The 27,934-nt window shown below is 39.7% G+C and overlaps 1 protein-coding gene across 8 annotated transcripts in view; it reads right to left on the reverse strand.

The window, feature by feature from the left end:
- LIMCH1 (LIM and calponin homology domains 1) overlaps positions 1–27,934 on the reverse strand; it is a 164,656-nt gene that overhangs the window by 65,956 nt on the left and 70,766 nt on the right. For all 8 annotated transcript variants that reach the window (XM_090139511.1, XM_090139504.1, XM_090139509.1 and 5 more), the window contains exons 3-5: positions 27,357–27,426; positions 3,819–3,925; positions 665–695 (exon numbers count right to left, since the gene is read on the reverse strand). In XM_090139511.1, the coding sequence (XP_089995637.1) occupies positions 665–695; positions 3,819–3,925; positions 27,357–27,426 (208 nt within the window). The remainder of the gene's footprint in view (positions 1–664; positions 696–3,818; positions 3,926–27,356; positions 27,427–27,934) is intronic.

The raw sequence follows: 27,934 nt of genomic DNA on the forward strand, positions 1-27,934 counted from the left end.
CTGCAGTCATGATTACTGGCTTGAAAAGTTATTAGGAAAAGGCCTTGGCATTTCCTAGCAGTCTATAGGGATATGAGCTAAATATAAAATTGAATTTATAGCAGTTTATGTGCCTATAAAGAAGAGACAGCTTGTTAGGCTTTGGAAGAATAACTAACTCTGATTCCAACCAACTTTAGCCATTTTTTTTTTTCTACTTAACAGTTACAGAATCTATTATCATTACCATTAGTTCAAATCAACAATAAGTTCAGTGGAATTAGCCTTTCTGGGAAAATATTTATTTGGAAGAATGGGAAAGCTAGTGAACATGACTGTAAAGACTGGTGTGCAGATCTAATGACCATTTTGCTTCATTTTAGTACTTTGCACAAATTTCCTTTTATTCAGGTAATACCACAAGGATGTAGCCTCACGACTGAATCAGATCATTCTGGTGAAAGCCACAATGGACAGCATAGAGGTCAGATGGTTTGCTTCCTTATCTAACCAAAGATGGCTGCTCTGCCATAGCAGCTCTACCTAAGTTTCCAGTACAACCCAGTTAAGATTTGTATGCAGGAGAACATATCAGAAATACTCAACTAGTCTTGTTTTTTACTGACACAGTTCTAGCAGAGGTCAAATATACCCAACAAAAAAATACTCCAAGTCACATACTTACATTTTTCAGCTTCCTACTACAGTCAATGTTCCTGGTTGCATATGCACACACATACACAAAAGAAAAAAAAAAAGAGGAAAAAAAAAATCAGAATGCAGACCTACTTTTCAAGAGCATGTATGCAGCACATCACGTTTTCCCCAATTAAAGTCTGCAGTATGCTTCTGCTAGCTAGAAAGACATGAAAGCTAAGAAGATGTAGTTCACACATTTATGTATTCATAACGTGGGAGTATTTTGTCACCATTATTTCAATCATTAAATGATACTTCTGGAAGTACAAAAAGAAAATGTGTTTGTAACAGTCCCACAGTAAAGTAGGGCAGTGCCAAAAATATTTTCCTTTAACTGAGGAAAATATTTCGGTCAAAAAGTCCGAAGTCCCCATTGCTAAAATCAACTTTGCAGTTATCCAGAAGTCAGATTTTGCTCAGTGATAAATCACACAACTCATATAGATTCTGAAAGCAACTGAACATGCATATGATCCCAAGGAAATCAATGAAGTACAGCAGGTGCTTCTGAGGATTCAAAGAACAAAGCAGGTAGATGAAGCAGTAAAGATTCTGCCACAGACAGAACCTTTACAACAGAACTGCTGTATACAGTACATTCTATGTTTTGAATGTATGCTCTAGAATTCAGACTGGGCACCAATGTTCATCAAAAAGAATGGAAGTCTGCAGAAACAATAAAGCAGAAAATTTGCATAACCATAAAAAACAATTCAAAATTCAGCAGAGATACTATTAGAAAAAAAGGAACAAAGAAAATATGTACCACGTTTAAGTGCTGAAAAAATAATATTTCAGATTTAGCACAGATTTTTTCCTTATTATGTAAAAGAATTGTCAACTGCCTTCTACTATAACATGATCCACCCCAGCATGAAATGTTACCTGACAAAAAACAAATCTGTGAGAAAAACAAAAGCCTAAATATAGGCAAAACTAAAACCAAGAGTTTTTGATAACTTTTTTTAAGCCAAAATTTTATCAATGGATACATGTATGGTAAGAAATACAAAACAGCCCTATTTTTTAAAATAGTGGAAAAAAGTCTTGTTTAATAAATCAGGATGAAATTCTTTGCAGCATTAGCTCATAACCTTTATAAATCAAATGATCCAAAAAAAATAGATCTAATACATACTTCAGTTAGCACCTGTATGAAAAAAGTTAAAAACTGTCATTACATTAATCATGTGCAATAATACAATTTTTACTGTGTTCAACAAAAATAACCCAAAAGTCTTCAAAGAGGGGAAAAAATCACCTTCCTACTTTGAGATCTATCTAGATGAAGACAGTCTTGAACATATTTCTTTGTAACAGTCATGGACTTGGCTTGTACACCTCATTCAGCTACTCAGTGTGAACTTGGACAGTTCTGAGAAATCATTTGGCTCATTTCCACAGCTGCTTTCTCTGAAGAGTTGATGGGGGAAAGGTATATGTGCCAGTGAGCCACCTCATCTCACATCTCTTGAGCAGCGCAGTCAGCTGTGGGTTGAGGCAACTCTACAGTTTCTTATTCCTGGTGGAAAAGGCTCACGTGCTGGATAGCTCTCACTGGAGCTGCTACCAACTGCTCTGCTATCCTCAGCTCCTAAAGATGCAGCTTCTTATAAGGACCATTTATCTCTGGTTTTATCTGAAGATTAGGGACTATTTTGCAACTCTCTGCAGCCACTCATTGTCAGTATTTCACAGGACTTCATGAAGAACATGGCAGTGTTACCAGATTTAGAACAAGGCTGGGAAAAGCTCACTGCAGACTCATTACACGGTCCTCTCTCACTGGCATGTACCAGACCCAGAAACTTGGAAGGGAACAAAAAGTAGGAGACTGTTCCTCAAAGTAAAGAAAGCAGCCAATGTGATTTTCAGAACCTTTTCTGAATTTTCCCAGACAGTACTTGAACACCATGAAAACTTGCCCAGCTTTCAATGCCAGAGGGGAAAAAACTAGAATGCTGCTGAGATTTAGTAAATTGTTTCCATATACTTTTCTAAAATGAATATGTCTAACCAGGATTTCATTAGCAATCACTCTGGCCAAATGAAGCAAGACCATTCAATCAACCCAGCAGTATTTTCCTGTCTGTAGAGCAGTAACTTTTTAATATTACATGACAGACATAAAAAGTTGTGAAAACACCTAGATTACAAGTATGTATTTTGTTAATTCTATGAAGCAGTGTTGGGTGCTTTTGTTTTTGGGGGGTGAGCAGTTTGACTGCCATTAGAATGAACTAGTAAAAAATACAGTTTGACTGCTTCTGTTCCAACACGATAACAAAATCTTCCCCAAAAGGAACATTTTCTGTTTAAGGCCTCAATCTATGACCATACAGACTATGACTAAAGACTGTTCTGTGCTATCTTCGGCAAGACCAGTAATTCTTCTGTGCCAGTTTCACATCTATCTTTTACATCACTTCATAAATCAAATGTTGAAAATACAAGCATCTGACAAAGAGTGTACAAACCATTGCTAAATTGAACTAACTGAATTAGTTATTAAGAAGGAGAACCCCTTAACATGTACGTGGTAATCCACATGGTAGAAGGTGTGTGGCTTTGGCAAGAATTATCTAAACCGGAGCATTTCCAATTCATACAGGTTAGACAGAAGTCCTCAGCCTTAATACTGTGTCACAACTTACTGTTCTTGATAGAAAATAAACAGACCATACCCATTGTCTGCATCTTGTAGAGTCCGAGAGGCTCATAAATGTCCTATAAGGCATCTTCAAAAGAGTTATGCAACAACAGAGCAGTGATTTTTTTTCCCCCAGCTTACATAGTTTGTTAGTTGGATAGACAAAAAAAAAGCCATCAATTTAGACTCAGGAAACCTCTTAAGTCCCATACAATCTCATTGTCTAAATTAAAACAGTATTTTAAAAGAGCTGTGGCTGTTTTCTCTGGGGAAAAAAAAAAACAAAAAAACAAAAAAAAAACTTTTAAAGAAAGGCTGCTGAAGAGAACAACGTATTATTCCCAGTGCTGAAGGTTTCAAAAACCTCAGCTTCCTATTTGCTTTATACAAATGACAGTTCCATATCCTCTTTGCCCTTCTCAAATATTTACCATCTAACTGCATGCATGTGAGGTTATAGCAGCTAATCACAAACCGCTGTTGTACTTACTTGACAGTTACTCTGTTTGAGGTGTCCTGCAGGTCACCAGGATCAAACAGCTGAGATTCCTTAAGTCCCAGCTCTTTGCAGCCTCTTAAGAATAAGATGATATTATCCTGAAATGAGGCACACACACACAAAAACAGTTTTAACTTTTCTTCAGTTGCAAAGGTCATCTTATTAAACCAACACCTCCCCAATTCAGTTCACTAAGAGTCACACTGTTATCTAGGTGAAGAAGCAAAGCCATTGCCAGTCACATAACTTAGGAAGTCAGTATAGGTTATGTTTGAAAGCCAGATAAGTATTAAATAAAACTTTTTTTTTCTTTTCTTTTTTTTTCTCCAAATATAACTGCAACAAATTTGTTTCCTCTTTCCAAACCCAGATGTTGGTTATTTCTTTAAACAAAAGGCCCTCCTAATTTCCTCACCTGCCACTGTAGGCTGCCAGCAGTATTTCATTGTGTTACAAGCCAGAAAAGAAACAATTGGATTTCTAAAACAAGTGATTAAGGTAGATGTGGAACAGTTCATAAAATGTGTTGTATGTCAATACAAACTCAAACCAGTTATTCCCATTACACACAACTGTCCACTTGCCCCTCTGAGCTTAATCAGTCACTGGGAGCAGAGGTAGGTGCTCTCTCCACAGATAGATGCTTGAAGCTACACTTCAGACAGCCACCGCCTGTTAGCAGAGGTAACCCTTCCCTTTGCAGTACTGTTCATAGAGGAGTTACACTTTTAGAGTAAGCCCAACCTGATACAAACCACTTTGAAACCAAAGAGGGGTGATAACAGATGGGTTTGTGTGGAGGCGATCAAATCTGCTTGCCTGCACATATGTCTAGTATATATTTTATACTTACACATATGCGTGTACACCACCACCCTTTTATAGAACCAGTGAAGCTTTTATATGCAAGATAAGTGCTGAAGATCAAGAGAACGAGTTATTAGATATACGTGCAATCAGCAGATGCAATGATACATGGGCAGACAAGTGAAGCTACAACACACAGCTTGGTATCCTTTAAGGCCTCTAGTGTAGAACATCCAATTGGAGGCATCCTGCGCTATGGACTGAGAGGAAGAGCACCACGTGCGTGGTGACACCTGAACAACAGAGAATTCCACTTCCATAGAAATGAGGAAGGAAAGGCCAGAAGATACCAGACAGCTCTCAGTGTATACAGTAGGAGACCGAAGCCCTCCCTACGCGGGGTGGAAGGCTTTGTCTGTGTGCCCCTGACACAGCCTGGCAGGGCGCAGCCAGCAGCATGCTAATTGCAGGGACTCTGCATGCCAGCACTCTCACACACAAAGCTTGCTGTCACCAGCCACCCCACACAGAAATAAGGACTCAGAAATTTAGAGGAGTCCAAATCTCCCTTTCTTCCCTGAAACTTAACAGCTCTGGAACAGAGCCAGCGGGAAAGAAATAGCAGTTGAGAGAGCAGAAAGCCCATAACCTTGAGAGACAGCATCATTCATGACATGAAAAGATGCTTGTAAAATTCTCCATCTGGCTTACTGTTTGCATTATAATTTTTCCACAGTATTTCCAACTGCAACATGAATAACTCTTGTGTTTAGCCTTTGAAGGCGGGCAGTTCTGGTCAGTTCCAAGTGGTGGGTGGAGCAATGTGTAAAACTAATAAAATGCAAAAGCCTTTAAAACAAAAGTTGCAAATGACATTTCCTAACAAAAATATACAGGACACACACAACACTGTAACCCAATAGGTTTAGAAAACAATCGAGGGAGGGGAAACTCCAGGGATAACTAATTGTTACCATTTCTATACCAGAAGTTCATAACCAAGTTATGATAAGCAGTAGCAAAAGTATCAGTCATTTGGCAGCCCTTTAGCTTGGACACACAATCCTGCTGCTGATGAACAAATGTCCACTTCTCAAAAAAAAACCAAAAACACAACAAAACAGTGTCATAACCCTACGCCTGTTCTTGTACATGCTTACATTCTGATGGTCATCATAAAAACATTTGCCAACAGTCACTAACACCATCCCACAAACAGTTCCTTACACAGTCGGTGTCTTATTCCAGCATGAATAACCATGGATGTCAACAAGATGTGAACAGTGAGCACTGAAAGAAGTTTTTGCTTCTGTTAACAGTTTCAGAGTTTTTGTTATTCAGCGATTCTGAAATTGGCAATTTGTTTCCAAGGATTAAACAATGGCAACAAAAATTGGTTTCAGGTGGCAGATATTCAGGTCAAGCTTGCCTGTCTCCAAGTCAAAATGTACCTCACAACACTGCAAAACTAAACATTTCTTGGCTTGCTTCAGTACAGTTGAAACCTGTATTTTGTATTTACATTGAGATGCTTGAGAACAACACTCCTAAACCACTGAAGAGTGAAAGGAGTCTTACCACTAACACTTAGCTCCTAGGAAGGCTTTTCTTTTTGGATTAGCACAGCATTCATTGGCCAAGTCCTGGTTTCTTCAGTTCTCATAAAATTCTGCTTACATCTTTTGAGAGAAATTACAGCTCCATAACTGTGAGCTCTAACAACACATTTTTTGTAGTCCCTTATAAAGTAGCACTTCTTTGTTGCGGAAAAAGGAAAAAGGTTGCTGCATACACAAGTAGCAGTGCATCTAAAACACTCTTACCTTAAATAAAGGACTGTAAACTACACACATCTAGTGTGCATGTCCAGCTCCCTACAACTTGGCAAAGTTAAACAAGGCATGCAAATAGATGGCAGAGAGTGGCAAGGATTGCAGTGCAGTCAGCTGGCATGCCTCACTTAGCAGGGCTGTATCCTTTACAGTGGGCTCAGGAAGCAACACTCACTGCCCCAAGGGGCAATGTGACCAAAATGAATTCCCTCCCACAAGGCAGTACCACATGATTCTCTCAATACACTAAAGGAAGGTGCCAGTGCCTTCCTCTCAGTGGTTACTGGCTGCAATGACAGAGATGGAGTAGGTGGACCATCAGTCACTAGGTCAGCACATTGCATACTATGGACCTGCAGCTGCCTCTTGCTGGCTTTGTGTAATTTGGGTTCACGATACTGTTCAGAGACTCCCTTCAATCAGCTTCTTCTGGTTTTGTCCTTGTACACCAAAGTGAGCTTAAAGCCTAAGTTTCTTCCGTAAATCGCACAAGATTTTAAAGTAGAAAAGTAGCTTTTATCTATGAAATTACCTCAAGCACAAACAGGCCGATTACAGAAGAGAAATGCTTCAGTGTGGTGACAGATAAAGGACACAAGCAGAGGATAAACTGACAAATTAAAAACCAAATGCTTTGTGCTTGCCTAAGCAGAGTCCTGACAGTCATGATGAAGTCAGCACTTCATGCAATGTCATTTACTTATAAGTACTGGAAATGCAAGAGTTATCAATTTTTTGCTGCCCTCAGTGTCAGAACAGAGAACAACCAATTGCAGATAACGCATGCAGGATTGAAGGCAGAGGGACTGCACCTACACAAAGGTGGAAGGAGGGAGATTATAACACTTGTCATTTTGTTTGGGCTGTTCTTTAAAAGATGGACAACCCCAGTGCTGTTGGTGTGAAGGGAAAAGATCATTATACTGCATTAGGTCATTTTCCTCACACACAAAGTGGAGCACAAATTCTAAACCCTATAAAAACCAGCAGAAATTGGCAGCTGTGTAGGACAGACACCCTGGAAAGCCACCACAAATTCACACAGTAGCACTGCCAGCACACAAGATAGTTTGAGCTAGTGAGAATCAAATATTCACAGCAGGCAAATTCCCTCCATAGGATCTGCTGATCAGATGCAATGGAAAACTGCTTGAATTTGGCCCACTTCCATGGCTTTCATCTGTCACAATAGTATACTAAGTATTCTTGCTGTATCCACACCGCAAACCAGAACTGCAGCTTACTGCTGCGGAACGATCATTTGTCAGATGCACCACAACGTGGCCCAGATGAGATGCGCAGATAAATGCAGGGCAAACAAAAGAAAACCGAGCTATATGTCTGCACAGAGCACCGACTGAAACGCCACATGCACACCACATCTGAGTGCTGGAGATATGATTAGCTGCCAGCAGCACTGCCCAGCTCAGTGGGACAGCTGCTGCCAAACAGGTGGCCTTCTTCATCCCAGGAATGTTGAAATTTTCTCTGCTCCAAAATAAATTGCAGATTTCTAAAAATATCCATCTCCAAACTGCTTTTCTGAGCAATTTCAAATTCAGGCTCCTAAAAGCCTCCTGTTTACTCTCAGCGATTCTTCCTCATTCCCTCATGTCTCCATTTTATATAAATAATTAATGATGACCGTTTATTTATATAAAAGCGATGGATCTTGACAGATTCACAGGCTGAAACAAAACACACAAACACTCGATCCACATCCACCCGGCAGGAACTTTTACAAGAAAAAACAGGAAGTTTTCATATATAGAATCACAGAATCATTTGAGTTGGAAAGGACCTTTACAGATTATCTAGTCCAACTCCCCTAAATATATTTTATTGTATACAGAGTATGGATGTACGCTGCACATACAGTAAAACAACACTTTCCCCAAATACTTTTTTCTGTGATGGATTCCAAATCAGTAGATTCAGAAGCAACTTGATCACAGCCAGGACATGTCCATTGAGGAACCTTAGGATGGCTTTGACACCAGAAGATAAAAGACTGCTGCAGAGCAGACCTGAAGGCAAACCCTACTGGGACATTAAGGGGGGTGTTGAAAAGCTACATAACCCCTGACTCCCACAAAGGATCCCAGCCTCACCTAGCCAAGATCAAACACAACATGAGGATAAAAGGAGAGAGGTGACCCTGGAGCAGGGAAGGAAAGCAGAACTCACCAGCCCTGCTCCATGCCTCCTGACCTGCAGCAGCAACAGCCATGGGCCCAGGCTGAACAGCTGCCATTTGTGAACACTACAAAACCTCCACCCACCTCTGTTCATGTCTCAAATGCTCCAACAGAAACACTAAGAAATGCAGGCAGGACAAAAAGGAGCTGGCTCTTCTCCTTCCTGAGAGCAGCACTCCCCAGCACCCAGACAGAGAGAAAACAGCAGAAGGGCAAAGGAGAAAATAACTGCCGAGTGTGGAACCACGTGAGCCTCTATGAGAAAAAAAATAGGCCCTGTGATGATTAGATTAAAATGACAAGAATAACACAGTGGTCAAAGATGAAGTTGCACTGTTCTGAAGGTGGGGCTGGAGGAGTAGCAGGGAAAAGAGCCAAGCGTGCCTGGAGAAGCAGCAGCAAGGAAGCCTGAGCAGAAGCAGCTGAGGGCTCAGGCAATGGGCAGTGAGGACTGTCCTGGCAGAGAACACCAGGCCTTCTCCTGCTCCTTTCTGGGCAGTCAGCAAGCAGGGGATGTGTCTCCTCCAAATTTTGTAACCAAAATCCCCCAAAAGGAATAACCATGCATAATGAAAGGCAAACACAAAAATACAAAATGGCACAGCAGGTCCAGGGCAGGCAGTGAAAACCTCATGCTGGGTACAGGGTGACCAAAACACATCATATATCTTATTTCTGCAGAGTTTAAACATGAGCAGTATGGTATGATGTATATGGAGGGAAGAAACTATGGATAGGAAAGGGGACATATAACAGGGAAGAAAAGAGGGCGAGGGAAGGGGGTCCATTTGAAAGAACAGGAGCAAGAGCAACCTTCAACTCAAGAGGCAAGAGTAAACCACAGAGGAGTCAGAGGAGAGTATGCAGTATGAGAACAGGGCAGACCCTGTGACTTCACTGATTAAGCAGGTCCTCAAGTATCTCACTGCATCAGGTCATTATCCCTGGAGGCACAAATAAAGCATGTAAACAAATAGGGGCTCAGTCAGCATCCTAGTCTTTGGGGGGAGAGAGCAATCAGATGATGCACAGTTCTTCAAATTTGCCAGACCCAAGATACACCCAGAGTAAGAGGGCTTTGTTTACAGCAATGAAGACTAGAGCTCAGGCAGGCAAGAAAAAAAAATCCCAAATGATTTTCAGACTACTCACTGCCTCTGATGCTGATGAAATCAGAGCCACATGTCAGCATCCACCCTATCTTGGAGAAGAGGTGCCTATCTGATGCCATATTCTATGGTAACAGCCATTCTAAGGCCAAGAAAGAGGACAAAATTTCCTTTTTCTCCCCCTCCACAGCTGTTTAGTACCAGATCATAGTGCTCAGCTTGTAAGTGTTTGGGCCTCATTTTCATGACTTCTATTAGGCACTTTACACATTTTTTATAATAAAGCTCACCAAAAACAGGGTTGAAAACAAGCTCCTGTACAGTGAAGTGCAGCCAAGCACTCCAAGAAGCTGCTGGGAATTCAGCTTGTAAATTTAGAATCTGATGGGTAAAAATACCAGGATAGGGGAAACACCGAGAAAATAAAAGCACAAACAACCAAAGCCTGGTTCCTTCTGCTATGATTGAAAGGACTCTTATTTACCAGGCTTTGTTCTGGCTATGAAGTATATCAGTACAAAATTTACTGCAGAGAGGGTTGGCCAGAGAAATACAAAAAAGAAGAGAATGAAAGAAACATTACAACAGCAATGTGCAAACTGAAGCTCAGCATCTGTAGTGCATATCCTTTCTTACCAGCCTCCTGGCAATATTTGTGCTGTCTGAAGCAGGGGAAAAAAAGTCAGAAATACAAATTCAACCTTCATTTTCTCTCTTATATTTAGGTACTGCATTATGTGTGCTGGGGACATGGCTAACCTAAAGACAGGTTTCATGGGCTTAGAGACACATTGCTTTCCTCTGAACATCTTCTTGGGGAACTGGGCATTTGCTGTTCTCAGCACATCCATGGGGCAGCTCTCTCATGGCTGCGCTCTACAAGAAAATGGGCAAGAAATTCACAGCTATAAGGAAAATGCTGGTTTCAATATTTGATTTATTTTTGTGATTTACTGTCAGGACACGAAGTGTTAAGAAAAGTACTCAGAATGTCAGTCTGCTTCAAAGATCTCAAAGGCAGTCATCCCAAACAAACTACTTTGACTAAATTAGAATACACTGACTTGAAAACTAGAGCTATAAATCCTAACAACTATTAAATCACAGTAAGAAAGCTTATCAATCTGCATATGAAAAGAAGGAATTCATAGATGAATAAAGTTGAATTATCTCCTGAGTTACATACCCAAAAAGTTCACCCCTGGGAGTAATCTCAAGGAACACTGCTAACAGCTTATCCTCCAACACAAACACATCTTTTTACAGACAGCAATCAACTACAGTCAAACACTGCTGAACAAACCTTTACTCTCCTGACTGCCAATCGTGTGCTAAGCCACAGCACAACAGATGTTTCTAAAAAGCTATTTATATATGTGGTTCCTGCTAAGATGTTGTACTGCAGTAGTAATGAAGACTAGTTATATGAAACAAGTTCACGCATTAAATTTTTCTCCATGTTTGCCCTGAATATATTAGTAGATCTATTAAAAATATTGTATTTTCTCACATAGTCAATCTCTCTTTCTCTGCCTCCAAATTCCAAGTTACAGGGGATCATTTTATCACATCTGATATTTCAGGACACTGTTATCCAATGCCTGCTCTCTATATTTTGACTGTGGAGAAAATAACCTAATTTTCCAGGAAGAGGACTGTTGGCTATTTCATTGAACCATGACATCCAGCTTGTCACAAGTCATTTGAGATGCAGTAGGGCTAGTGGAAAAAGAAAACTAGGAAAAATCTGTGCATCATGAGCCCCTCCACTTGACAAGGTGTGTCTGATTAATTACCTGACTAGAATGATCTATCATCACTGAGTAATGAATTAGCATAAGTAACTTAAAGCACATCTGAAAAAATGCTTCTCAACTTGTCATCACTACAAAGACTGTTTTTAGTTTTTCTCTCTCTCCATAATCAAAGAAGATAGAGGGGACAAAAAGAGTAACTGGAAAGAAGCAACAGGAAGATTCAAACCTGACAATATTCTGAAACATGGGAACCTAATCAACCATACCAACTCAAGATATTCTATGATTCTATGATACTGTAGTTACAGCCTTAATCCATACTCTACCCTTGCCATTTATGTGCTTCCTATTCAGACACAGAAGCAGATCTCATTCAAGTTGTACAGTCTTGGAAAATACAGGATTTTTATAAAAATATGTGCATGATGAATCTTGGTGGAGAAGGTTTTGCTGCATCTGTTTGTACTCAACTAGCTGAGCATATAACATTGAAAATCCATTGCCATAAAACAGAAGAAGTATTTTTAAGCTTTGAAACTGCAATGGTACATGAGAAACAGGTACCTAAAATAGAACAATTTGACGTAAAACTTCTGAAGGTGAATGAATGCAGGACCCCACTCCTCTCTTCTAAGAGCAGCAACCATTAGCATGACTTGACATTCTTGTTCTTTTCCTTTACAAGGTATGCTCTCTTTTGCTTGATATATTAAACAAAGCCGTCTTCTCTTTAACACCAGCAAACAGGAGGAGTTGGCCAGCACTCTGACTCCTCTCAGCAAAGACAGCAATCAGCTATGCAAGGTTCAGGATACTCCACAGCCAGAGCAGTTGGGGGGCCTCTGCATCCCAAAATCCAACTACAGCTGCTGTAGGTGGGCCTCAAAAGACACAGGAAAGCTGCCTGTGGGAGCTGAAGGCCTGGCAGTAGTTGTTAAGATCAGACCAAATCTGTATTCCCGAAGGCAAACAGCAAAATAGTGAAACCGCCAAGGAGGACTCATTCCTGCTCAGTTCATGACCTCTGCAAAAAAAGCAACAAATTCCTCTTCTCCTTTCAAATTAAACATCTACTCTTTATTGCCAAGGAATATGTTTTAATAATCTGGGGTGTTCAAGGTTTGATAAACATCAGAAATCTCTTTGCTGCTGTTACATGATACCTGACACACATTTCCCCCCACTCACAGCTTTGCATTTTCATGCCAACATAATATAAAACATACTGGACTTCTTTAATGTACAGGTTGGGGTTTCCTTGCAAATACTAAAAAAAAAACCTGCTCAAGTCCAAAGAACACTTCTTTTTCTTAATTGACTTTTTATACTGAATGAAGTTCCACAACATTCCAGTTGGAAAACCTACTTTCAGTTAGAAAAAAATTTTTAAAAATTAAAAATTTCACTTTTAGATGGCTAGAATGAAAGGAAGGAGAAGGAAATAATTTAGTTTCTTTCTAGTACATTTTACAGAGAACCAAAATATCTGTGCAAAAAGATGTTGAGTAAGTCAGCTACTCTGAACTTTGATATGTATTTTAATTGCCTAAATTATTGTGTTCCACCATCATTTATCTGCTGTTTCCTTCTCAGATTTGTAAACATCCATTTGATGTTCAGGTGACATGTCCACAACTGACAGTCATCTTGAATATCTCCAGTTTTGGATTTTTTACAGTAAATATTCAAGTCAAGATGTGCTACCCAATAGCTTGGCAACAATTTACTTACCATCCCTTTTCAGCCTCTAGTAAAGCTCTCCCTAGATGGAATTTGAGAAACAACACAGCTGCTCATGAAGCTAGCTGCAAATTGAGGTGAACTATGCAGAACAGCCAACCTAAATTACTACTTTTGATTAAGTCTACAGAGACCTTGCAAATGTATTTTTGAAGGTCTATTAGGAAAGCAGGAATCATGGACTGCATTTGGATGGCAGAATAGTTTGCAGGCTAAGCTTTCATGAAGAATAAAAAGTAGTACAATAATATATAGTATTTAAGAATTTCTGTAAGTTTATGGGTATAAAATCAAAAGGGAAAGAAAGGAACTCTTCTTTAATACAGTGCCTTCCAACTGCAAGGGTTTCTCCCAGCTCTTTCAGAATGGTTCTGGTTCTTCTGGGCAGTGGAACGTAAAGCAAAAAAAGTTACTTCCTCAAACAGCACAGATATTCCTGTTCTTTCATTTACTGCCAGCACACTGGAGGCACATTTTAAGTAAGCACACTGGAGGTACATTTTAGGTACTTCCAGTTCAATTCTCCTCCAAGAATGCAAAAAGTAACAAGAGTAGGAGAAGGAATACATATTATACCAACTCTTATGAACAGGAACTGTGGGGTTAGAGCAGCAGAAATAACTTGTCATGTGTGTTGGTGGTGGGAAAAGAAAGGGGAAAAAAGTCAGCTATCATTAATAAATCATTCCCATAATTTCAGATTATATCATAGCTTCCATACTAACTAGACTGAAGATGACCTTTTGTTTGTAGAGGAAAACAACCAAAACATGCTTATACTTCAGTTGTGAGTAAGGCTAGCAGTGATGTTCATGAATCTTACAAACAGCAAGCTTCCAACTCCTGAGCTGATAAGAGCGTATAAAGGAAAAGGGTTTAAGTTTTTAAAGCAACTATCATTTTGTCCTTTACTCAACAGATGGACTTAGACTACAGTTAGTTGAGCAGAGAGAGGTGTATTTAGACAGCAGAAGCAGCAGAGTCCTGCAAGATTATCCAAAGCTTCATGGACCATGAAAGCAGCTGTACTGGCTCCAGAGCCAACACAAATCGCCAGCAATTTTGCTGATTTAAAGCACTGCAGATCCCCAGCCCCAGGCCAGCTTACATCTCCAAACTTCTCCTGCAGATGCACATTTCTGGAGAATGCAAATGTTATACATGACTACCCAAAATCATTTCAAGGCCAGCCTTGCCTTTGGCAAAAACCTCTACAATGGCCTTCCTAACGGCTAGGGAATCTACACAAGACATGGTACATGGTGCTGTGTGTGACTGAATGCCACGAGTTCAGGCTCAGAACTGTGCTCCAGCTCATCAGGCCCTCTACCTGAAGACTCTACTACAGAGCCACATAGGGCTTACAAAGTCAACGGATGTATCCCCACTGAAAAAAAAATGTAAAATGGAGCTATGTGACCATTTATTTATTTCCTAACCTGAGCAAGGCAATTTTGTTCCTCTAATATGTATTGTATAGTTATAAAGGACAAGTTTATACACAGCATATGAACAATACTTGTATATCACTATACAATAGAATAAATCATACTAGAAGCTGCAAAGGATAATACTGACAGCAATCTGCAAATTTTTTTGATCTTCAGTTTGCTTACATAATCATTTGTGTGCATGCCTAAGTGCCAGATTACTAATATTTCTAATTAAATTTCAGAAAAAAAGAATGAAATAAGCAATGTAAATGGCTCTTCAGAAGATAAAACTAACCAAAAGAATTTTTATGGAAGTAGCGTGAAAACACCAAGCATGATTGCAATGACTCACAGTTATTTAAAAAAAAAAAAATATGTGAAAGTCTGGAATCCGAGCAGTTTCAGTTCTCTAAGATCGTATTTTAGAAAGTAAATTTTAATCAGGATTGAGTGGCTCAAAAGATTGGGTAATAGTATTTAAAAAAGCAAGTGATTAATCTGTGATCAACCAGAGAGTAAGGACTAAAGAGCATTTAAGGTCTCAAACACTCCTGGAAACTAGCCAACTTAGTCTAATACTGTGGGTGCTGACTCTAGGCAGATTTGGGAATTTACACCTCACACAGTCCTCATGGTTATGAGTAGCTTCCTCTAAATATCAGTAGAACCACTCTAACACCCTGGGCAACGTAATAAAATGGAAACACATTGCTTTCAGAACAGCACTCATAGCTCCTAAACTCCTTCAAACTAATTATAGCATTAGGTTGACTTCTGCTCTTTCGGCTTTTTATAGACAGAATGAAAGAGCAAGCAACAACGGGTGGGATACTTATGAAGATAAAGTATCACTCACCCCGAGACAATTCCGGTAATACCTCGCTTACTCCAATCTTTGAGTGACAGCAGTGCTTCTCTGAGAGGATGTAATTAACTCATTTCTTCCTCGTCTAAAATTCTTGCTCACTAAAATACCAAACTGTACTCAGCTTGTCTTCAACACTGCAAAAATACAACGTTGTTGTGAACACTAAGAAGGAAGATGAAGCTGGCCTACCTGTTTCTCAAATAAAACAAACAGACCAAAACAAAATCCAGCCCCCAAAGACAAACACTCACATTTTTTCTTTTCTATTTCAACAAAGGTTTGTTACTAAACTCTGACTTCAGTAGCAAATGTTATGTGTCCTTTTGGTAAAAAGAAAGCATTTATCAATATTTTCTACCTCTTCATAGGCTTTTATAGAAGTTCAGACAATGATTGCTGGGAAATGTTCTCTATGGTTTGGCAAGTTTGTAATTAATTTAGCTAATGACTGATGAAACTCCTGCATTTGTTCATAATTTGTTTAATAAAAGAACATACAAGGGTTGCTCTGAAAGTAATACGTCCTATTTTATTATGTTGGTCCACAACATCAGAGGTGGAAGTTGATGGAAGTATGGAAGTATGGAGTATGGAAGTAGAGGTTGAACCTTCCTGCCAGTATCCCACTACATTTTGTTGCTATGTGACAGATGGCAGCAGAGGGGCAGTCTGACAAAACAGGATCCGACTGGAAGTATGTATGATATAAAGGGATATCACTGAGGTCCTCCATGTAGAGAAAATGGCACCCACTGATATTCGTTGACACTTGCTGAATGGTTATGGAGACCAATCAGTGGATGTGAGCACAGTGAGGTGGTGGGTGTTGTGTTTCAGCAGTGGTGACAGTGGGTCAACTCTGGTGGAGCAGATTTTTACAAGCAAAGCATTTAGGTTCTTATTCACCACTGGCAAAAAATACATCTCTAATGGTGGTGACTGCACTGAAAAACAGTGTGTTGTAGCTGAGAATTTGCACTATCAAACAGTGTTACTGTGCTCTTCCTATCTCTTGCAGTTTCCACAGAAATACATAGGAGGCACTACTTTCTGAGAGAGCTACGTATATTGTGTTTAATATATATTATCAAGTCTGAAGTGACTTATTTTATCAAAATTTGCTTATATTTTCTTTGAAAACAAACAGTACAGCAAAAGATCATGTCAGGATCACTGTGTGGTGTTCAGGGCATTTCAAGTTATGTTTTTCATGAAATTGTTATCATTTAAAGAAGCAACTACTTTCTGACCTCTTCAGAGATAACAGAAGAAACTTAATGAAAGAAAACATCCGAGAATTGTACAAAGAGAAAGGATTTTTCTACTTCTGCACATGTCAGGCAAAAGCTGTACAAACTGTTTTTCTACATCAACAGTTGAGAGTTTTATTAGGTTGTGCAACTGACCTATGCAGACAGTTTTCTGGCACTATTTTCACAACTTGTACTCTATCACCTCAGTTATCCAGATCTTCTTGTTATCCCAGCAAGGGTCACATTCCTGGCACGTATTAATTACGCTGAAAATTACCCTGGATTACTTGAAACCTCAAATAGCTGATCCTATTCACCATCCTCCCTTTTAAATAACAGAGGATATATTGTATAGTGGTGGTAATACTTTGTATAGCTGTAACCCCAGAAAGTAATACATGAACACCTCTTACCCAGCAGACCTGCTGGCTTTGCTCTGGGAACTTGGACTCAGCTGGGAACAGAGTTTATGGAATGGTGCTACCCACTGACATTGCTGTGGGCAGGAGGGGACCGGAGGCAGGAAGGACAGCCAGGTCAACAACAAAAACCACAAAGCAGCATTCCTGATCCATGCATTACTGACCAAGGAGGCAGAGCTGCTTCACAGTTCTTCAGCTGACAAAATGACCTTGAGTCCCTCCTACAGTCAGCCAAGAACTAGCTGCTGCCTGCACGGTACATGTACATCCCACAGACACCTAAGCTCTCATCTATATGACTCATGGTCTCCATCTCCTCATGCATATGACGTACCTGGCAGGCAGGCCTGCTTCCAGGGCCCTCTAGAACCACATTACTGGAGCTTGAATGTGAAGATGAGGCCACGAAGGCCAACCAGCATGGCACATGGTCAGCCAGTACTTGAAGGCCTTAAAGCTGTTGCTAGGTAAGAGTTGCAAAGTTGGGATTGATTTTGGAAAAAAACCAGCAAGCTTCCTTCCAAATGAACTAAAAACAGTACCCAAAGGACAACAGCAATGAGGCATCATTTGCTCAGAGAAGGCATTAGAAACATCCAGGGACAGCTGGAAACACCAGTGGGATTTGCTGGCTGCACAAACCAGCTACACGACACACACCCAGTTCTAGTTATATAAGGCAAGGAGTGGGCAAAGTACCCCCAGTTCCATAAGTCTATGGCCTGAAGTTTGTTGCCTCTGACAAGTGCAAGCCACTGGCACTCAGGCCAGCGAGGAGCCCAGCACACCGATACCATATATCAAGTCTGGTAACAGCTCTCTAGCTGCCACAGTAAAAGGAGAGCTGGCAAAGCCCACATCATAGCAGAAAAAAGGAGAAGGGGAGCTGGGGAGCAGCACATTAAGCATTGGCTGTACAGGGAAACACAAGTTTAATTCTAAATTCTGCATGAGAACTAGTGCAATTCACAGAGAAATACCAAGGTGACGAAGCAGCATACAGAACAGACTGAAAAAAGTTAAGCTGAGCTCAGCAGACACTTGCATGCATGCACACATTTAGCAAGTTCAATTACATCCCTTATTTGAAGTCTGAAAAGAGACCTTCCTTTCACACTTTTCACAGTAATAAATCAGGGCACAGTACTGCCCCCAAACAGAAACAGACATTCACATCTCAGTAACAGTATTTCGTGCATGAAGATTAAGAGGCAGCAGCAAACAAAAGTGGTAACAGAGCCAGGACTTTAGCAGGACACCACTCCAAACAGAAGAGGATTGCCTCTGTATTGCAGTATTAATTACCTAGACCATTACTTATATTACTTGTCCAAAAACGAAGGCCTAACTCTCCCAGATAAAGCGTGGGGCAGATTTCCACACAGTAGCACAAGGCTATGCAGCTTTCAAATGGTTAACGGCTAATGGCTTTGATATGCCTCAGTGACATAGCTCAGCCTACCAATGCATTTTTTTGCACAAGCAATTAACTAAGCTGCTTCCTTTGCAGCATTAATTTTAACGGCTTTACAATTGTATCATTATACCTCTGGACATTAAGAGGAAGTACATTACAATTGGAGAGTACTGTGCCAAGCAGGAAGCAAGTGGCTTCGATCCAGGGGCATTGAGGAATGCAAAAGGCAAGGAGACTTCAGTGTCAGCCTCTATGAACTCTTGACCACAGCACCGGACTTCAGAATTTCACTGGGCTCTGCACATGGAGCTTTAAGGCACCTGGGCAATATTCCACTAGCTGGTCTTTCTGCTTGTTTGTTTGAAGCCAGGAAAACAACTGCAGAGTGATCTTTGGAGGGAGACACGTCCCATCATCTGCCTTCAGCACGTATGCTCCTGCTGGCAACATGCACAGCATCTGACAGCAATCTGCTCACACCACCAGAAAAGGTTTTCTGCATAGAAACAGTACAGACAGTTGCTAGTGGACGGAAAGTGCAACAGAATTCACGTTGGCAAGTTGATCCACAGCCAAAAAGGAGATTAGAGGCAGCATTCTTTCTCCTCCATCCTCCATGCGAGGGCTGGGGTCCCAACAGACCGTTGCTAATTTGCTCTGGCTCTCTTGTCCCAGGAGGATTTGGGAATAGAGAGCTTAATGCCCACTGGCCCACCAGCAGTTTGCAGATCTGCCAGCAGCAAGGAAACCTCTGTCCCCACTCACCTGGAGGGGTTGATCTGTTTGGAAAGCACCCTCCTCCTTTACCTATTCCGAGAGCCACTGCCACCAGCTATCAAAATTCCCGGATATGTGTCTGATCACATGGATTTTACAGGCAGCAGGATTTGTATCACAGATGCTGTAAGAATGAGTAGCAGCAGTAAATACAGCAAATATTTTCACTTTGATCAACTCTATTTACACTGCACTTAGCTCTTACTCTGACAAATAAATACCAGCATCTAGCTGCTCCCCAGTGCTGAGGCTGCATGTCACCGAAAAAGACAGTTGAGGATAAGACTGTATTTATAGCACAGACCTACAGGCTCCAACCTGTGAGAGGCTTTCCAGAATTAGGAAGCAAGAATACTAACTACAGTTTTAATCACAAACAACCTTTAAACTGAAGATTTCAGTCTCAGACTCCCAGGTCCCTGTGTCCTTTGATTCTTACCAATAACTTCAGGATTGCATCTAAGTTTAAACTCCTTAGCAACAGCCTTGCAACTGCTTTAAGCTCATGGAAGTTCATCTGGTTGCCAGAAGGGACAGCATCTCCTGGCATTAGGTGAAACTATCATTCTTCTGGTACTTAAAGATACTAGAAATTTGTTCTTAAAAATTTGTCATTTCTAAAACAGTCACTTGACTAAAGCCAGCAAACCAATGCAGTACAAACCATGGCTGAATTTGCAGAAGGAGCTGAATCTCAAGATTAATGCAGTAGTCAATCTGCACTTCCCACAGGTGCAAATGAGCTACTGCTGGAAACCAGTTGCACCCTCCTCCCTCTCCCCCCCCAATGCAAACCAAGGCAAAGAAAGATGCTGTCATTTATGGTAAAGGTTAGTTTAGTGCCATGATAGGGGCAAGTTCACAGTTCAGCTACCTAGCACTAGTTTTTCAGCATCCACAGTGTTTTTGTTTTGCTATTTTCAAATGTTATGCTTGGAATCCTTCACTTTTTTAAACCTACTGTGTCCAAAAAAAAAACAAAAAACAAACAAACAAAAAAACACCAGTGTAAACAATTGTTAGTCAAAGCATTTATTTGTATAGCTTATAAACATCTCTGTGAAGTCACCTGACAGCCCCAAACAGGTAGATCCTTTGGTTTCAACTGTGCTCTCTTTTCAGAAGTGTGGGAGTTAGCTAACCCCTCACAGAGCAAGAAAAGCATCAAAGTGAAACATTAAAAAAATTCAGAAAGGAGCTGCTCCCACTGCAGCCATCCTCTCAGGTCTGTATAGAGAAAAAGCTCTCCTTCCTTCTGAATTGCATGCCAACATTTTAAATTATTTGTGAATGTGAATAATGTGAACAAAGTTAACTGTTAATATCTTTTGTATCAATTATCAATTAAAGCCACACTTGAAAACAGAAGCTGGGAGAGCAGTCTAAAATCAGGCTGTGAATGACACAGGAATGCCTGTGGTATTTTTGTAAGTGTTATTTATTATTTGTATTAACATACTGTCTAGGAGTCCTGGCTGCGGAGCAGGACTCATGGGGTGAGGTGTTAGACAAAAACAGACCAGCAGATGATCCTTCCCACAAAGAGCTTACACATATTATTAGCACTTGGCCAAAATAAGTCATGACATTCCCAGTGGCAGTGCTTAGCAGGCTCAGGACACAGGTTAAGCTGTCTGTTAAGCTGCACCTTTGAATCCCAACCCATCTAGTTTTGGAACAGGTCTCGACCACACAACTATGTTTGCACCTGTCCATGGCTGTGGTGCACAGCATGCGACCTACAAACCTCCACACACTGGCTTGTGCCATCCTAACCAACAGGGAAACCATGTGAGGTGCTCGGGGTGCAGGATTACAGACTGCAGCTTTTAATAGAGGACAGTGGCAGAAAGCATGGCAGAAAGAGACAATCTTGTTGGAATTGCAAGTAGGGATCACAGTCAATAAATAGCTTAGCTTACCCAGTGCACTGTATGCATGGCTGCCAGAGAAGCATCGACAGGAGGGGACTTCAGGACGGCAGAGAGGCCGGTCTGTGAGTCCAGTACACAGAGCACAGAAAAGCTTGAATAATCTCCTTTTCAAAACCAGCAAAGCAAGGTGCCCCTCACTCCAGGTTCTACTTCCAGCCATCCAGTCTAGTTGGTAGTTAGGGCCAGAAGGGTCCCTCAGGTCAGCTCATCAGACAGAGTGGCACAACAGACACAGAAACTACTAGGACCTGGGGTTTACAGTTATGTTCAGCTTAATCACAAGCAAATAAATAAGATGGGATAATTCACCTCTCTTTCTTTGCTTAGTTGGTTTTTGATGGCTCACCTCTTATTAACTGTCTATTATTTCAGCCTCTCTTACATCTGTACACTTGGAAGTCATTAAAGTCCAAACTTGGAAGTCATCAACAACATCTCAACCCAAGCGCAGCAGTGGATCAAATGGATGATTAGTTTTCAGCATCAAAAGTAAGCGAGTTTCTGAGCTGAATACAACAGCACAGCAAATAAAATCGTTTCAACCCATAAAATGTGAAACAAGATGCCAACATTATGCTCTGCATTTGACTCATAACTTTTTCTCTAAATGGGAAGAAAACAATGTTTTCTGAACAGCATTTGCATGGTTAATTGGAAGTAATAGGAATTTCAATTCCAGCAGTTGAATTTCAGTTTAAAGTTTTTGTTTTTATTGGTTTGTGTCTCCCCAGAGCTGCCAAGTCTGAACTGATGGATGTTTTCATCTTTTTCTATGAATTAACTGCACCATCACCGTAGATTGATTGTTCTACAGAGATCCAGTTTACAAACAGTTTGGTTAAGAAACACCTGTTAGTTTACTTTGCATTCTTCATAAAACTTAGAAATCACTGTATGTATGTCATACAGCTAAATTCATTAAACAAGAATTTCGTAAGGTAAAATCTGGCCAGCTCAGATGACATAAATCAAATAGGTGGAAAAACAAATGAAAAGTTGATTCAAAAGAGAAGTATAGAAAACTTGGGGAAGGGGAGGAATAAGCCTACAAAGACATTGCAAATGCAAACTTTTTTTCTTCCTTTCCCAAGGACATTATTGATGTAGCGTCAGTTTACATTATGTTATATGATGAGCCAAAGCACACAGTGCTGTTCCAAACCACTGGCCAGACCCTAAGTATTGTTCTAGTCAAACACTCAGACACCAGAACCGATGGCAGGCACAGGAGGTGAACAGTAACTACTAGAAAGAGATCCAAAGAAACCATATCAGGATGGTTTGCATAGAGTTTTGTTATGATGCTTGATGCTTTGCTCTCCACCAATATTCACAAAAATGCTTTTGGGATATGAGTGCCAAGAACTTACTGTTTTTAGGCAGTTGGGAAATTTTGCTTCTGTTTACTTCTCATGTACCGCAACTTACACAGCAGGATTTTGCATTTTACAACTGTACTAGCAAATGAATTTGTCCAGCAGATAACAAAAGTACAAAACAAGGAAACAGAAATTACCATGTATTACAAATTTAGATATTACAATGGAAGTTGTCTCTTCCCAGGAAGTACTAAGGACAGTGAGAAATTAAGAAAATTGTCTTCTTATTCTTCCCTTAAGAAAACAAACACCACCACTGAAGTACAAGTTGGAAAGATTAATAAAAAATAATACACATCAGTTAGAAGTCCGTGTATTTCTCTATCTTCTAAAATCACTTTTGACAGTGTTATGGTATATCTTGTAATTGTATTTTCAGGTTCATATCTGCATGAAGAAAAATAACCTTATTTTCTGAACTTAATTCAACGTACAAATTCCTGAAAACTAATACAATTCTCAAATACTGTTGAGACACCATATGACATTGATTTATGCAACAGGACAGCATAAAGCAAATCACCAGCACCATCAGACAGACAACTATTCTTAATAAGGTTCATAGCAAGTTTCCCAGAGAATATTTTGCCAAAGGAAACTTCCTAGGAAAATAATCACTGGGAAAAAAAAATATTGTTTTCAAAGCAAGCTTTTTCTAAACACTAAGTTACAGTTCTGTTCACCTTTGTGCAGTAACTATGCAAGCAGGTGATTTTCACAGGGCTGTTTTTTTTCTTTTCACATTGCTAAATCATACAAATATTGCAAGGATGAGGCCCATACACAAGCTGAAAACCAGATACCACAGTAAACAGATTTTTATTCAGTAGTGATGAAACATGAGCCAAGATACAAGCTGAAGTTCAGCCCTTTAACTTTGTCTTGGCTACTTCCTTCTATTATATGTGAGACTCTTTCACACAGTCTCTGAAGTAAGTGTCTAAGCTCCTGTGGGGATTGGTCAAGGAACTGAAGTAATGCTATAAACTCTCCTAAACCCTGTCAAGCAGAAGATAAGGCAGAAACATTTTCTTTTCTCACAGATTGATATTATTCAGGGACAGGAAGCAAGAACAAGGATTTTTTTTAAGCAAAAGGATAACTAGCTAACATACAGTTAGCATTAGAGAGCAGTGCTTACCTAATTACCTAAAATGCTGCAAATGCATTATTTTTATAGACTATATAATTCCACAGTAGTACAACATTGCTGTCGGTAGGAACCTTAAAAATAAGTTGTGTCCACTATGGATGTCCTACCAAATGCATGAAACCAAAAGCAGCTGGCTTGATAAAAAATCACTTACAATGTAATCACATTCATTGTACTCTAATGAACTGTCACTGTGACCAAAATACTTTTCCAGCAATTAAATACATGAAATGATACTTCTGGAAAGCTGACAGTCTTAAAAATAGATGTTCAGTATCACTTTCCAGCATGAGAAAATTTATTCTGGTAATGTGGCTCTTTCAGCAAAGCCTGTTATTCCTACATGTGTTTAATATGTGCTTTGGATGTTTTGTGAATTTCCTTTTTGGTGGAAGCATTAGCATTCTGGATTAATGGATAATGAGCAGGAATAAGAAAGCATTTCATCAAATTTATTGCTCACAGTAACTCTGAACACTAAGCCATTGGTTCTATGTTTTATTTCATTAAGGCAATGTATCATCTCTACTGTGATAACAGAACTAGTCGGCACTTCTGGAGATCAAAGCGAATTACAAACAGGCCTGCCAAGCTGAGCATATGTAATTTTATATGTAATGTTGCATACAATCCACATCCTGACACAGACTTGCAACCAGACAAAGATGATCTTTGTCTATTTATACGGCCTGCACTTACTACAGAGGTGTTCAAATCCTCGAGTCCTCACTCCAACGCTACGACACTATGACCCAATAAATTTTGCTAACATGATTGCTGTTCTGGTATACAAAAGGTCTGCAAAATAAGCCATTCCTTCTAAAACCACACGAGGAAATCACTGGTAAGATTTTCAGAGTAACTATGGATTCATCTGGCTTTAAACACCAGGAAAAGTCTGAACAATTTAAGCTGTCAACAGTAGACCAGTTGCACATAAGACTTCATGGTAGCATTATAAGAAATCACTCAAACACCAAATATGGGCAATTTTTTTTTCAGGTGACAATATTCCCAGATGAATGCTTCAGCATATCTAAAATACATGCCTATAGTTTACTCTCTTTTCCTTCAATACAGTGCATGTCTTCATTTGTCCTTACAATAACAAAGGAGAAAAATAGTCTAGGACTTGGAGAACTGAACTGGACTTAAGTAGACATTTTGCAGAGCAATATTATATATGACTGCTTATGCCTCCGGAGCTTAATGATGAAATAAAAATTACAGTGTGTAATTTACAATTACTCTTAAGCTTTAACTGCAGCTCTCTAAAAACAAAAATCTACCTATTGCCTCTACTACTATATACTTACTCTATATTGCTATATACTGTATCAGCTATTGGGATGAAATTAAAATAGAATGATTAAATTAGACTTTTAAGGCAGAAGGAGTATCTAGAAATTTAAAAGCGCACACTTTACCCAAAGCAAATAAGATAGCTATGCTCCTAGGGTATTTCTGTGAGTACTGGAGTAAACCACACATACTGAGGTGAAATAACTGGAACAGTTAATGTATACCGTGTCAAGCCAACCGAAGCTAAGATAATAAAGAAAATTCATCAATAAATAATGTTCCTCATATGCAGCCAACTAAGAGGTATAACTGTTTCTAGAAAGTAATGTCAATATTTTTTTTTGCAAGCACATGGACATGGTACAGGTGAGAGGAAAAAAAATACACAATATGCTCAAACATAGTAGTGATATCTATACTTCAAAACATTATGCCATAAATACATATCAACAGCGTATAACACTCAATCATTAAAAATTTGCACACGATCATTTAAGCAGCCACTTACCCCCCACTAAGTAAAAATGGCAAAAAATGTCAGCAGGTACAGGGCAAAACATGTTTAAAAGCAAGCCCCATTTGGAAGGCTATCTATGTTTGGAAGAGAACACACATTGCAGGTGAAAACATGCATTAGGAAAATAAGTAACATTCAAAAAGCCAGAGGCACAAATAAACTTCTCTAATAGCCTATTTTATTAGGGGAAAAATACTAGGGAAAACATTTAGAATTTAGAACTACTTCATTAGGAAAAATATTTAGAAAAATAATTACTGAAGCTAGAGGATGTGGGTACAAAGGTCAAAAAGAAAAGTCACCTTCCAACATGAAATTAATCTGCTGTATCATTAACAGCCTGAAAATCACTACTTTCCTGCTGCTTTGAAGACATACATCTTACACTAGACTTATCTCGAGAAATGAGAAGAATGCAACACAGACACTTTTTCCATGACCTCCCTCCTACAACCAACTTACCTTTGGGATTTTAGTCATGAACAAGGAAAAAAACCAATGTAATTCAATATCATGCTCTCGGAACGGTTGTAACAAAAATGGAGTCTTGTATAAAAGGGTGCAAAAGAAAAGAGAACTGCTCTACTGGCATCTTTTGCAGCAGCTTATCCCAAATACACCTTTCAATAGGGATGGAATATGAAAAAGAACTGGGTGGATTTTAGAGACAAAAGAAAAGCACATAAGGAAACATCACAGAAAGGCTATGCAGTATTCATGCAGAAACATGCCTGTCAAGCTACAGGTTGAGGGACCCAGCTTTAAAGGTTCTGAAACTTTTTAGTGCTGTTCATAAACGATCTCAAATATCAACAAATAATATGTTCTGAATCTGAGACAACTAAGTTAAAACATCAGTAGAGTTGAAACAGAAAGGATTTATTTATGCAAGGGTATCATTATTCTAAACTGAGGATGGCCACCTTCCACATGTCCAAGAGGATCTTTCATTCCCAGCCACATCTCCAGGCAAAAATACAAATAAAAAATAAATTTAAAAAATAAATACAGCCATATTTCTGACACTAATCCTACTCAACCCAGCATCTGTTCATATCCCCCACTCTTTCCTAGCAGCGGGCACGGGACCTTGCCACTCTGAGACAACCTCCTGAGCACCAGAACCAGCTGGAACAAAGTGCCTTAGGGGGCAGATTCAGAACCCTTACAGACTGTAAGCACCTTCTCTGCAGCCTTCCTTTCCCTTCCAAATAATGGGCAACTTTTATTCTGCCCTTCAAGTCAACATGAAATGGTTCCCTAGATAGCTCTGCAATGAATGCTACCTGTAGACTGTGGCATTCTGAAGAAAAGGCAGATGAGACAAAATATACAAATATATTTGCCTTTCTTTCCAAAAAGTTATCTTTTTGTGGTAACCATTTGAAAAGCATGCAAGTGAGACAGCATGTAACGAAGATATTTTTACTCTAAAAATACAACCTCCCTCTTGAGTACTTTCCACTTCTGGAAGAAAAAGACAGGAAGGTCTTCAGTGTACAGCACTGTTCAGATTTCAGTAAGTCAGGAGAGTCTGAATTACAGAAATAACTGCTATCTAAATCACACAGTCACAAAATCAAAGTGCAAAAAGCAGCAGGAAAAGATTTTTCTTCATTTGATATACTCACCAAACCTGCAATGGGGGTTGGTAGTCTATTGATCTTTTTGACCAATCCTGGCTTTATTGCATTCAGCAACCTGTTATGAGAAAGGAGTATTTATGAGTGCTAAATCGCAAAACTCAATTATCAAATACTTGTTCCCAGCATATAAACATTTCAGTATGGCTGGAAGAGATTCTTCCCACTGTCTTCTGCAAATGCACAAACGTATCTGAAGTTCCATCACTGAAACAAAGGAAAGCTAGAAAGAAAAACGCCCTCAATATCCCAAGGAAGAATAGCCTGACAGTTTCCACGCTGCAGGGTGAGGCATTTTCATCATAAACTCCTCTTGTTACAAACCGTGTTTCCCTGCCACTTTTCTCCCAAATGAATCTCTCATGCTTTTTATCCAAAGCATGAAAATTCCATCCCAGCTATTGAGAAGAAAATCATCAGATCAAGATAATCACTTCAAATTCAAGATCTTGAAAGAGATCAACAAAAGGGACTATGTTTAAAACTCTGCAAATGAGAGCATACACAATGAAAAAGAAGAAATCTCCCAGTATGCTGACAATCCACCCATTCAGGAACCACCCTTT

This window comes from Phasianus colchicus, chromosome 4 (assembly GCF_987193195.1).
Source record: "Phasianus colchicus chromosome 4, bPhaCol1.hap1.1, whole genome shotgun sequence".
Lineage (NCBI taxonomy): Eukaryota > Metazoa > Chordata > Aves > Galliformes > Phasianidae > Phasianus > Phasianus colchicus.